The sequence below is a fragment of the Hippocampus zosterae genome, chromosome 21 (genome assembly GCF_025434085.1).
Source record: "Hippocampus zosterae strain Florida chromosome 21, ASM2543408v3, whole genome shotgun sequence".
Classification (NCBI taxonomy): Eukaryota; Metazoa; Chordata; class Actinopteri; order Syngnathiformes; family Syngnathidae; genus Hippocampus; species Hippocampus zosterae.
Window position 1 is genome coordinate 5,327,308 of NC_067471.1, and position 12,747 is coordinate 5,340,054.

Genomic DNA, 12,747 nt, shown 5'->3' on the forward strand with positions numbered 1-12,747 from the left:
TCCCACGCTATCTTTCGCATCGTAAAAACCTTGATCCCCGCCCATCATTAATTGCAACTCTTTTGTCAACCAATCGATCAATGACTCAAGGTATTCTTTAATAACCAACCAACCTGGTCACAAACACTTATCGCATGCCCGTGATCAATAACATCAAATCTTTATCGCTCTTCATGACATAATAACCATTCTCTTCTTTCACTGTATTGCAAGGTGGCCTTGGCGTAGCCCAATCTGGAGATGATCGTGCCAGCGTTTTTATCAGATATGAAGGCGCTGTCAATTATTGGTGAACAAAAGCTAACCCAAACTTTCCGAGCCTCTTACTCGCCTCATGCTTTTATTTTATAAATTGCATCACGCTGAAAAATCTGAGGGGGGGCTCTGCCCCGATGCAGTTACGCTTCTCCCACCTGTACTTGACATACAGTACTGGAAAAAATATTTACGTCCTAAGCAACTTAATGTCTGGCCATTTAAACACACCAACCTATGTTTCAATGTTGCAAGGGTGTCGTTTTTATTTTTTCATGATGCACACACACACACACATACACACACATGCACATAAATAATTACCTTCATTCCAAGTTGACATCTCAGTAAGGTCATTCGCACAATTTACTGTGCGTGTTTACATTCCAGCTCAAATTCACTGAAACTCACGAAAAGCATCCGCCCACACACGCCGCCAAAAACTCTCAAGACAATTTTATTCTCGAATGCAACCAATCCTGATTCAACATGTTTTGGTAATTTTAGAAATTATTATTAAAATATTGTATGGGATTTGCTGTATGGATACAATGGAGTCCCACAAGGCTCTTTCCTCAGCTCTTTTTATTTTTGACAACAGTTTCACTGACTCGCACGAAACCGGATGGCAGTTTGGATCATTGCGGGTTACGCCAAAAAGTCTCAATACCCCATGCCTGAAATTTCGGACGAAGTCAGACATTTTGGTTTGAAGCAGACATTTTGGGTGAATTCTCCTACTTGGGGATTCGGCAAAATCAGAATGACACTTAATTGATTAGATTTTTTTTTTGTTAGTTTTTTTTTTTACTCACACCATCCAGCATCAGTTTGAAAATCATTTTGATGATTTCAGATTTTGCGGTTTAGTTTCGAGTGGTATCAAAAATGTGTTTGCCTCATTTTAGAGTGACGCAAAGTCAAAATGGACAACCATGATGCTTCCAGACTGAACGCGCTAGCAATCAAAACGATTATCTCGGATCGTTTTTCCATCTTTGGTTGACGTTTACCTATCCTCCACATGTTCCGATGAGCATGTAGTACTGTATCCGCCATCAGATCAATGTTTTGGAAGCCCTTTTTGCCGTGTTTCCATGTCGTAAATCTCCGAAAATATCCAAACACAGTGCTGTTGTTGACCTTTGGCAGCATTCCGCCCACCTCCCTCCACCCCGCTTAAAAAGCTCCTTGATTTCCACCTCCGTATAACAATGGCCTGTCCTGTCCCGTCCCTCCTCCAGGGGCGGAAAAGCCGCTACTGCTGAAAAGTTTTCGAAGACAGATATCAGTGAGAACAATGGTCAAGGATAAGGCAGGCATCCAAACTCGAGGGAATCCATCGTCATTACTGTTAATAATTACAGTCGGGCGTTTTGACTGCCGCGTAATTTATTGATGGCTGAACAGCCGGCCGTCACACTTGCGATCCAAATGCTGGAGGAGGAGGAGAGCCCAGTGGAAAGTTTGGATTTGTAGCGCTCGATCAGGTAGGTGACAACACAGTAAGATTCTATAAGGGCTATGCCAAAATTGGACCATCGTTTTCAATGTTTTTGAGAAATGGGCCAATTATTATTTTTCATTTTTTGGGGGGTTTGAAAGAAAAACAGGTAATGAAGATATAAAATTGGATCGACTATCAATATATGTTTTAGACTTTGTCTTATGCACTTGTAAAAAAAATCTTTCCGCCTATATCCTAAACAATGAAGTCAACAATTGGGTCCAAATTTGAATGTACAGTAACCGGGTTGCAGATTAATTTAAAAGCACATGCTAGCTATTTTTATAGCTGCTATGCAAGCTACTCAAGAACAAATCGACCTATAGATTATCACTTTAAAAGACAAAAACAGTCGCATGTGTATACTAATGTGAGGGGTTTTGCTTGTGTACATGCTAGCCGTTATGCTAACTCATCAAAAATCAAAATTTCACTTTACAAACTAATTAAAAAAATATCTTTAAAGCTATTAAACTTTTTTTCTGTTAAAAAAGTATAATGAAGTAGAATGCATCAAGAAACTAAAGGTGCTTTCTGTCGTAGGTTTAAAAGAAGTGATTCATTGAAAGCGGCGCTCTTCTGGCATTGCTCACTATTTATCAAATCCGACAAGTGATCCAGACCTCATGCGCTTCCTCGTCTGGACCTTTTGTTGTTACCGACGTCAAAGATCTCAACGCTTCCTAATTTGCTTAAATGGATCTTAGCAGCAGCAGATTGTCGGAGGGACCGCAGGCAGCCGCGATGCAAGCAGGGGCTAGCCAGTATGTGGTGACGCGCTCCCTGTACTCGGAGGAGTCGTTCGCCGAGGAGCACGAGAAGGTCTACAGGCACCGCAAGACCGCGCTGGAACACGTCAAGCAGTACTTCACGTGAGCCGCAGCACGTACTTCAGGACACTTTGAAACCTTTGATAGATAAGGCGTTATCTTCTTTCAATTGTGTATTGGTGATCCTGTTTTTTCACCGCTAGCTTAAAATATGTCCGTTATTTATTTAATCTTCTTCGCCATACATTCTCTTCTCACAGGTGTGATGCCAGACGTGCCAAAAATGCAGTTTTCTCTCTTCTGCCGATCATCGGCTGGATAAAGATCTACAGGGTCAAAGAGTGGTTGCTGAGTGATATCGTGTCAGGTGTCAGTACTGGACTTGTCGCCGTACTGCAAGGTTTTTAGTCTCCCATTTCTTGACGGTGACAGAGTGACACGTTGAGTGTGGTGAAAAGTACATTAAATGTGTCTTTTAGGTTTGGCCTACTGTCTCCTGGCTTCGCTTCCGCCCTGGTATGGCCTCTTCTCCGCTTTCTTCCCCGTTGTCATCTATTTTTTCCTCGGAACCTCCAGACACATCTCAGTGGGTAAGGCCGTTCTCCTTTGACGGCTGTGTTTCGCTTACGAGTCTGAAGTTGTCAGCCTCCGCTGCCTTTTCTGAAAGGTCCCTTCCCGGTGCTGTGTCTGATGATCGGGTCGGTTGTCACCAGACTGGTCCCGGATGAAGGCCCACCTGTTAACATCACGGGTTTTGAAGGTCTCACCAAGGATGAACAGAGAGTGCTGGTGGCATCCTCTGTGACATTCCTTGTGGGAATCATGCAGGTGAAAAACTATATTGCGATAGATTTTTTGTTGTTGTTTCTTGCCAACCCCACATGATCAAATTCTCAAGAACTTCTGCCTGAACAGCTCTCATGAAAAATCACCAGCGTCTTCCTACTTGCGGCTGACTTGGGTTCCATTCAGACCTCAAAGTTCACCCGGCAGGTGTGCCCCAGGGCTCTGTCTTAAGGGCTCTGCTCATTCATCATCAATATAGTTTGGATTTGATTTTAATGGAGGTTCTTGGGATTTTGTCCGTATCCTTCGGACAAAACGATGCTTTTTCACCATCTTGGGGCATCGATTCGCATCTACTAGAAGGGGTGCCCATTAGGTAGATCCTGATCTACCGGTAGATCTAAGACGGGTCCCAAGTAGATCCGAGGAGTGTCGAGAAGAAAAAAAAACAAACAACCATTTGTGTGTCTTTGTACATGTTAGTAATATATTTTTTGTGTTAATATACACTGAGGTGAGGTTAGTTGATCAAAAAGTAGATCTTCGATCCAAAAAGTTTGGGCACCCCTGTACTAGACATACAGGTTACGTCATTCCAGAAAGTATGAATTTTCCTCACACTCGTTTGTGTTTCTCACAATAGCAACTGTTGTTGCCACGGTGACATACAATTACCGAAAGTGTTCTAATACTGCGATTTGAGAGCTTTCAAATGATTAAAATCTGCATATTACAAATATTACATAATTTCTACAATTTGTCCATTTCTTCTTTCGTTCAAAGTTTGACTTCCATGATTATCCGATAATGTTAAAACTGCTTGAGTTTGTGTTTGAGAGGACGTGACGTATTCGAATGGTGCGAAATGTGTGTCTGGCAGCTGGCGATGGGCATCCTGCAGGTGGGCTTCGTGGTCATGTACCTATCAGACACTTTGGTGTCCGGCTTCACCACCGCAGCTGCCGTCCACATCCTGGTCTCGCAGCTGAAGTTCGTGCTGGGCCTGCAAGTCCCCGGAATAAGCGGGCCGCTCTCCATTATTTACGTAAGACGAGAACAACGCTTGGGATTTTGGGTTGGCGCAGTGGGATCCTTCACGGTTGTTGTTTTTCCCAGACTTTGGAGATCATCTTCAACAAGATCCAGTGCACCAACGTTTGCGACGTGATCATCTCCTTGGTGATCATGGCGGTGGTGTTCGTCGTCAAGGAGCTCAATGACCGATTCAAAGCCAAGTTGCCCGTTCCCATCCCCATCGAGGTTATCATGGTGAGGGGTTCTTCGCCGCACGCGTCCTCCGCAACACATTTCCGCTTCAACCATCGGTCATGACAAAGACGATCACGCTAAATCTGGATCGCGATTGAATCGGCGCTAATGTGTTTCCTAGACTGTCATCGCGTGTGGCGTTTCTTACGCGTTTGACTTCAGGACCAAGTATGGCATCGACATCGTCGGCCATATTCCAAAGGGGTACAGTACTGATATCGGACGTGAAATTGGGAGACCTTGCAAGAAACAAAAGCCACAGCGTGACGGAAGAATCTAAAATACTTTCTCAGGTATGAGCCCCCCATGGCCCCAAACCTGGTCATCTTTCAAGACACGGCCGTGGAGGCGTTCCCGATGGCCATCGTGGGTTTTGCCGTGGCCTTCTCTGTGGCTAAGGTCTATTCTGTGAAGCACGACTACACCATTGACGGAAACCAGGTGCATCGAATTTTTATTTTTTTTTTAACGACGTGAAAAGTGAACAGACCAAGATTGACATCGTTGATTGACCTCCAGGAGCTGATTGCTTTTGGAGTCAGCAACATTTTCGGTGCGTCCTTCAAGTCTTTTGCAGCCAGTACAGCTCTGTCCAGGAGTGCGGTACAGGAAAGTACCGGGGGGAAAACTCAGGTAACCGAAAAATGTGATTCTACTCAAACTGAAATCTCGTCACCAAAAAAAAAATAATAAGAAAATAAAATCTCGTCTTCGGGTCTCACACACAGTTAGCTCATCCTCCCCTCTTTTCAGATAGCCGGCTTGCTTTCGGCAATCATCGTGATGATCGTCACCTTGGCCGTGGGCTTTCTCCTGGACCCCCTCCCGAAGGTGGGCTTCCTCTCATCCGTTCTGCGTGTTTGTTTACACTTCCATTGACCTCGTGTTCCTGAACAGTCCGTTCTGGGGGCGGTGGTCATCGTTAACCTGAAAGGAATGCTCATGCAGTTTCGAGAGATCCCGTATCTGTGGAGGCGGGACAAACCGGACTGTGTAAGTGCGTTGATGCGTGGCGGCTGGAATAAAATCATATTTAATGTTTGGGGGGGGGGGGATTTTTTTTTTTTTTTTTTGGGGTGCAGGTGGTGTGGTTGGGCACATGTATCGCGGCCATCTTACTGGGGTTGGATCTTGGTCTGGCCGCGGGTCTCGGTGTGGAGCTACTCAGTGTCGTGCTCAGGGCTCAGTTGTAAGTACCTTTTCGTTTCATTTTTTTTTTTTTATGTCTTGATTGCTTTTTCAGGGTTGTAGTTTTTATATCTTCTATTTCTTTGACTGTATTTCAGCCCCCGTTGCAGTGTGCTGGCCAACATTCATGGCACCGATATCTACAAGGACCGAAAGGACTACGTAAACGTGAGTTGACAATGGCGCAATTGATCCGTTTCGAAGGGGGCGTCGCTAAAATCCCAATGGACTTGTTTTCCAGATCTATGAGCCCGAAGGGGTGAAAATCTTTCGAATCCCGTCACCAATCTTCTTCGCCAACATCGAATTTTTCAGAAGCAAACTGGTGGAAGCCGTACGTCGACACGCAATGACATGGCGAGATTTTCGATGACCTTTCGGGACACTTCAATCCCCAAATTCTTCAAATGTGCCGCAGGTTGGGTTTAATCCACTGAGGGTGCTCAGGAAGCGAAATAAGGCACTGCGATTGATCCGGAAACTTCTGAAGAAAGGTTATCTCCAGTGGACATCAGTAAGTGATAAGCGGCTCACTTGTTAGTAAATTAAATTGGCTTAATTTCAACTTTAATTTTCTCCCCATTCATTATTATTATTATTATTTTTGTATGAGATTATGCCATTTTATGGCTTTCTTTCCCCCCCAACAATAATTTCAAACCATCTGCCCAGCGGTATCATTTAAATACATTTTTAACACCCTGCTGGATGTAGCATAACACACAATCTAAATAGTTTTCACGGTACACATACAGTCCAGAGTGTCGTAAATACTACAGCTCAAAACGTCATAAATGCTAACAGCAATAAAGATTAGGTAATAGTTTGATATTAGCCAGACTCAGCACTCGTTTGTGTCTGTGTGTTGGGCCTCTTTGTTGTGGCTGTGAGCCGAAAGCAAAAAAAAACAAAACAAAAGAAAAAAAACATGTGGGAAAGTCATGCGTTTCCCTATTCCAGAACGGCTTCCTGAACACAGCGCACGGCCCCATCAAGGAGTCGGTTGAGCTTGAAAGCAATGCGGAGGAACTGGTCCTGCCCACCGACTTCAAGGACCTGCCCGCCCGCGTGGACTGGAACGCCGAGCTTCCCGCCAACATCATTGTTCCCCGAGTGGACCTGCACAGTCTGGTGCTGGACTTTGCAGCCGTCTCCTTCCTGGACGTGTCCGCTCTCAAGGGTCTTAAAGCGGTCAGTTCATATTCCTGGACAATTTTGTCATGTGTTCTCACTACGCTGTTGTCTTATTTTTTGCAGGCTCTCAAAGAATTTGTCCGCGTTGAAGTGGATGTCTACATTGTTGCCTGTGATCGTAAGTGTCAATTTTTTTTTGACATTTGCAGCAATTAAAAACGGCCTAAATGTCATTCTTTGACCATGAAAGTTAATGGCTTTAGCTAAAGTGATCCCGAACACGCAAAAATGACAATTTCAAATTATCATTCTTTTGTACAAGTGCTACAAAGTTTCAGATTTTAGCCACGCCTGCTAAAATGACATTTTGACCGACAAGCATGTTAGCTAAAATGACATTTTCATATACTAGCATGTTGGCTAAAATGAAATTTTGATATACTAGCATGTTAGCTAAAATGACAATTTGATCTACTAGCATCGGAGCTAAAATTAAATTTTAATCGACTAGCATGTTAGCTCAAACGACATTTTCATATACTAGCATGTTGGCTAAAATGAAATTTTGATATACTAGCATGTTAGCTAAAATGACAATTTGATCTACTAGCATCGGAGCTAAAATTAAATTTTAATCGATTAGCATGTTAGCTCAAATGACATTTTCATATACTAGCATGTTGGCTAAAATGAAATTTTGATATACTAGCATGTTAGCTAAAATGACAATTTGATCTACTAGCATCGGAGCTAAAATTAAATTTTAATCGACTAGCATGTTAGCTCAAATGACATTTTGATCTACTAGCATATTAGCTAAAATGAAATTTTGATCTATTAGCATATTAAATCAAGGAAAATGATTGTCATCTGTTTTTGGGGGTTTTTTTGGGAATGTTTCTGTGACTATTACTGACTTTTTTTTTTTCTTTTTCATGTTTCTCAGTCATTGTTGATGTCTATGTGTGTATTTGTAGCTTACATCCTGGACAAATTGCACCAATGCAGCTTCTTTGATGATGAAGTGCAGCCATCCATGTTCTTTCTGACACTGCACGACGCCGTGCTGCACATCCTGGATAAACATCCCAAGTGCTCCCAAAACGACTCCAAATACAACAAGGTAGGAGGACACATGATCAGTTGTGTTCCATGTTTGTGTTACAGATGTGAATGCTCAAACTGTACTGAATGTTGTCTATTAAACAACCATTTTCGGATTAAAGTTTGGGTTTTGATGAACACTTAAGCCGACTACACGAACCCATTTGAATGTCCATTCATGAGTATTTGGATCGATTGGCAGATTGAGACAACGGTCACGGTCCACCATCCTGCGGGAAGTCTCAGGAGCAGAGATAGGAATGTATGTATGACACACACTCATGTCATGTTATTTCAAAAGCCACCTTCTCCTTCACAATTATATATAATTTTAAAATTGTTTAAAAAATATTACAACACAATTAGGACCAAATTCTATTTGTAACTATTCGATTTTGTCCATAGGCACCGGATCCAGAAACCAGGTTTTAACTTCAACAAGTGATTGCTTATTGTGTTTATTTTATTGTTTGTTTTTTAATCTCCAAAACCAAAGGAAGTTTTTTTTGTTTTTTGTTTTCCCCCCAGATGAGCTCATCAGAGCACAGTGCACTTAATATGTACTAGATGTCTTATGCCAAGAGCGAAATTTTGTGTTTTCATACTGTACATAGTCGTTTGTGGATGTGTTGCAATGGATTTGTATTTGCTTCATAGGTCTATATTTTCAGGACGATGAGAAATAAATTACGTTTTTGGAATACCTTGTTTTGAAGCCATCGACGTTTTACGGCGGTGCCAGCCGGAACAAAGATCATCTGTGACCTGAACCACGATGTGGAGTTATCGAATATGGATGGATGGACGTTAAGTAAATATCCAACAAACTAGTCAAAAGAATTCTGTTTTATACCTAAAAATATATATTTCATTTGAGAAGATCCTGTAACATGATGCGCATTTGGAGAGTGAAATAGTAAACAAAAGTGCATTTAAATGATTGAATCAAAATGGAATTCACATAAGGTAGATAAAAATCATGCTTAAATGTGAACCGAAAAAAAAAAATGTTCAGATTAAACGCAAAATGTATTAAATACTACTCAACTGTACTGGGAAAAAAACATAAAAATTACTTCCTCCAAATTTAAAGAGCACCTAACTGCACATTACCAATAAGCTAGTGGAAGCTAAGTATTTTTAAATTCAACATCGGTGCTGTTGAAATTTTGACTGTTAGATTAGCATTTGTTTATGCGAATACAATGCAGACACCCATTTGAATTAATAATAGAAAAAAACTTGAATGTTTGGATTAGCTAAATGCTGTATCCCAACTATTAAAAAAATAATAGTTGAAGTCACTTGGACAGAATACAGTGAGAGTTAGTGTGATTATTTTGCTCACCGCTAGAGGGAGCCCACATCCAACACTTTGTCAACATAAAGCCATATCTCGAATTTGTTTTCCTCCCACCCAACGCAGCTGGCCATGGGGGTTTTGCAAGCGGGCTTTGTGGTGGTGTACCTGTCCGACACTTTGGTGTCCGGGTTCACCACGGCGGCTGCCGTTCACATTGTGGTGTCCCAGCTCAAGTCTGTCTTGGGGTCTGACTGTGCCGGGCATCAGCGAGCCTCTTTCCATCATTTATATGAGTTACAGATCGCCATGTTAGATTGCAGGTTTGATAGACGCATCAAGTTGGGGGTTTTTTTAAGTACTTTTTCGAGCTGATGTGGCATGGTGAGTGCAGACCCTGGAGAAGATCTTTGTCCAGATCACGTCCAACAACGTGTGCGACCTAGTGATGTCAGCGGTCATCATGCTGGTGGTGTTTGTTGTCAAGGAACTGAACAAGCAATGCAAAAGCAAGCTGCCCGTACCCATTCCCATCGAAGTCGTTATGGTCGGTTGTGCACGTCGTCATTTTGACAACTAGAAAAAAATGGCCAGACTTTAACTCCGAACCTCAGCATGCTGGAAAGGGGAAAAAATATTGCAAGACGAAAGTTAGTTCAATCGAACATAGTGCCGTTTAAAATTGCAGGAGACTTGCTGTGGCAGAGTTGAACAGGCTGAAAAGGTGAATTAATGTGAAATGTTAAGGAAGAAAAGACAGTTAAAACGTCGAGTTTGTCCAACTTTTGGTCATTGTGTCGACGTGAAGGCGTCCCCCTGGAGGTGAAAGAGTCGCAGCTTTTTGTATTGTATTAAATAGGTTTTCGCTAACGACGTCATCGCTTTTTTTACCAAAAGCTTTATTGAACAAAGTAAGAAAAAAATTGTGAGAAACACGTCAAGTTGAATAAAATGGGAGTGTCCAGTCACTTCCGTGTATTGGACTGGAGGTATGTTGTTATAAGTACCATGGTGCGCCGAATCGTAGGCGGAGTTATAGTCAACTGTTGCACCGCCCGCTTGGCACACCGAACACCAGGCGAACAAGTGTGAGTTTTGTACGGTGGCGAATTGTTCTGGACTTGGAGGTACACGAACGTGTGGGCGGAGTTCGAGTCGACCTTTACCCCGCCAACAATTATGCATTTTACTTTCATTTACTCGTTTAATTTTAAATCAAATCACTGATCAAGTGAATTCACAATGATGAATACGAAGGTTTGCGCGACCGTGCTCGTTGTTTTGTGCCTGTTGGAGTTTACGGTGACTAAACACTGTAAGTATATCTGTTCAAAAGTATTTCTAAATATGCGAATGAGAATAAATAAAGTCGTTTCAGTTGTTTTATGTAAACAAATTCGGCACGCGTTAAAATTCACTTGGGGCGTTTCTCGTCTATATAAAACATGCTGCCATGCATAATGTGGTAATATCGATAACCAATATTATTTCAAGCGTGATAATCGTAATATGAAGACATACAGATCCATCGACCAACAGATCCATCGATCCTTGAAAATTGATCAGTCCGTTTTGTAGTTATGTAGTTCTTTTTTATAGCTCCACCAGTCGTTCAGGTGTACAGCCGGACATTAGGAGTGTTCAAGAAAAACAACACCCTCCTATGCCACGTGAGCCAATTCCACCCGCCGGTGATCGAAGTGGACCTGCTGAGAAACGGGGTCGTGATCAAGGCGGCCAATCAGACAGAGCTGGTCTTCGGGACCGACTGGGACTTCCACGTGACCAAATATGTGCACTTCGTCCCCCAAAGTACAGAGAAGTACAAATGCCGGGTGACCCACCTGGGCATTTCGAGGGAGTTTGTTTGGGGTACGTTTGCATTTTCAGCCATCTGTACCATGCGAAATGAATATTTATTGTAATCGAATTAAATCATTAACCACATTGGCCGACCACAATGATATGATGAAATCAGTTAATTGATTTTATGATTTGTGTTTAAGTAAGAATAAAGTTTATTAAACGGGGTAGTTAAGGGACCTGCTTCACGCAAATGGTCGTATAAAACACTCTGTTTATACTCTGATTATATTTTTCTGCAGAACCGGACATGTAACATCTTCCCACTCCCTTGTTTTGGGTATGCACTTATTTCCTTTTCAAAATCTGTTGATATTTGTTGTGTTTACCAAGTTTTTAACCCTTTGTTTGCCGCAGGTCTGTTGTCCCTTGAAATGAAGGGTCGATTACAAAAAAGTAGTCCCCGATAAGAACAAATAATTTTGGCAGTGATGAATTCTGAACACCTCTCAGAAGAAATGGAGCAGAACCAGACAAGTGGCGTGGCACCCTGCCTTGGAACCGGTTTACAACGAAAAGCATTCGAAGATGGAATGTCAGCCACGTGATCACGCCCATTCATGAAGTTGGCCAGTAGAGGACAGACAAACTACGAACTCTTAGGAGTAGCGTCGACATTTTTATCCCAAAACAAATAATACAAAACTGGAAACAACTAAACTGTAACTATATTACAATTTGTCTGTACAGAAACAACGCGTTAAAAGGCTTAGAACGGCAACTACGCACGATAGGAGCGCCTCCTCCTATTGCAGTTGCTGTCTAAAAGTTAGCGTCAGTCGGATAAGTAGTGCACCAGAAGTGGTGTGAATAGGTTTCAAAATAAGAGTCTAACAGGAAGTCGGTGGTCTCTGCCGTAATCTTGCTGATTTGGGGTTTGGTGAATGTGCCTGCAGTGTAAAATTACTTTCCCCATGTTATGTATACTGTACTCGCATATCACTCCTTATTTGCCCGATTGCATGTATATATTTATTAATGTTCTTTTACATGTTGAAATAAACACTGATCGTGCTTTTGGATGCAACAGCGGTTGTAAACCTCATTTTTGATCGAATGCTATTTTGTTCGAGGGAATTGTAAGCTATTTTGACAGACAAGTGTAAAATAGTGTGTCTTCATTAAAACGTGAACTGTAGTGGGCCGAGCCGAGCCTAGTCGCTCCAGGGCTGAAAATTATCCCCACTCCGGCAGTGATAAATGTGCCTCGAAAATTCAGGGTTTAAAAAAAATCACGAAAAAAAACATTGCCCCACTCATCCTCAGCGAATGACAGATGTGACGTCACTCATTGTTTACCACTGAAGCCGGAGGGTGGCATACCGGAAAAGGTTCATGCAAGCCGCCGCATGACTATACTAGTGCGTGTCTGAGAGCGGACGGGAATTTCCACACTTTCATCAGAAGTAAAATAAAAATTGGGGTGACACTCGCGGCTGTTATCTGCCTAAAATGGACCCAAACACGTTTCTCTACAATGTCCCCCCGTTCGTCATTTTAAGATTTTGTGAAATCATGGACACGGGATGTCACCGCTATGGATGGCGCGGACTAGGTGAGTTTTTAATCAA

At 42.3% G+C, this 12,747-nt stretch overlaps 2 protein-coding genes across 6 annotated transcripts in view; both read left to right on the top strand.

The window, feature by feature from the left end:
* LOC127594143 (chloride anion exchanger-like) overlaps positions 1-12,747 on the top strand; it is a 27,078-nt gene continuing 14,331 nt past the window's right edge. Inside the window, exons 1-21 of one of the 5 annotated variants that reach the window (XM_052056146.1) lie at positions 1-1,745; positions 2,470-2,634; positions 2,793-2,932; positions 3,012-3,122; positions 3,200-3,360; positions 4,199-4,363; positions 4,435-4,587; positions 4,709-4,791; positions 4,881-5,028; positions 5,107-5,220; positions 5,341-5,418; positions 5,485-5,580; positions 5,670-5,776; positions 5,874-5,943; positions 6,017-6,109; positions 6,194-6,289; positions 6,736-6,966; positions 7,033-7,087; positions 7,887-8,032; positions 8,216-8,275; positions 8,419-8,490. In XM_052056146.1, the coding sequence (XP_051912106.1) occupies positions 2,507-2,634; positions 2,793-2,932; positions 3,012-3,122; positions 3,200-3,360; positions 4,199-4,363; positions 4,435-4,587; positions 4,709-4,791; positions 4,881-5,028; positions 5,107-5,220; positions 5,341-5,418; positions 5,485-5,580; positions 5,670-5,776; positions 5,874-5,943; positions 6,017-6,109; positions 6,194-6,289; positions 6,736-6,966; positions 7,033-7,087; positions 7,887-8,032; positions 8,216-8,275; positions 8,419-8,445 (2,262 nt within the window). In that variant the 5' untranslated portion in view covers positions 1-1,745; positions 2,470-2,506 and the 3' untranslated portion in view covers positions 8,446-8,490. Of the gene's footprint in view, positions 1,746-2,469; positions 2,635-2,792; positions 2,933-3,011; positions 3,123-3,199; positions 3,361-4,198; positions 4,364-4,434; positions 4,588-4,708; positions 4,792-4,880; positions 5,029-5,106; positions 5,221-5,340; positions 5,419-5,484; positions 5,581-5,669; positions 5,777-5,873; positions 5,944-6,016; positions 6,110-6,193; positions 6,290-6,735; positions 7,088-7,855; positions 8,033-8,215; positions 8,276-8,418; positions 8,491-12,747 lie in introns of those variants that run through there. The other 4 variants (XR_007960613.1, XM_052056144.1, XM_052056145.1 and 1 more) reach the window with 4 other exon arrangements.
* The window catches only part of irak3 (interleukin-1 receptor-associated kinase 3), a 6,939-nt gene continuing 6,653 nt past the window's right edge, over positions 12,462-12,747 (top strand). Inside the window, exon 1 of the mRNA XM_052056266.1 lies at positions 12,462-12,731. Coding sequence (XP_051912226.1) covers positions 12,629-12,731 — 103 coding nt within the window. The 5' untranslated portion in view covers positions 12,462-12,628. The remainder of the gene's footprint in view (positions 12,732-12,747) is intronic.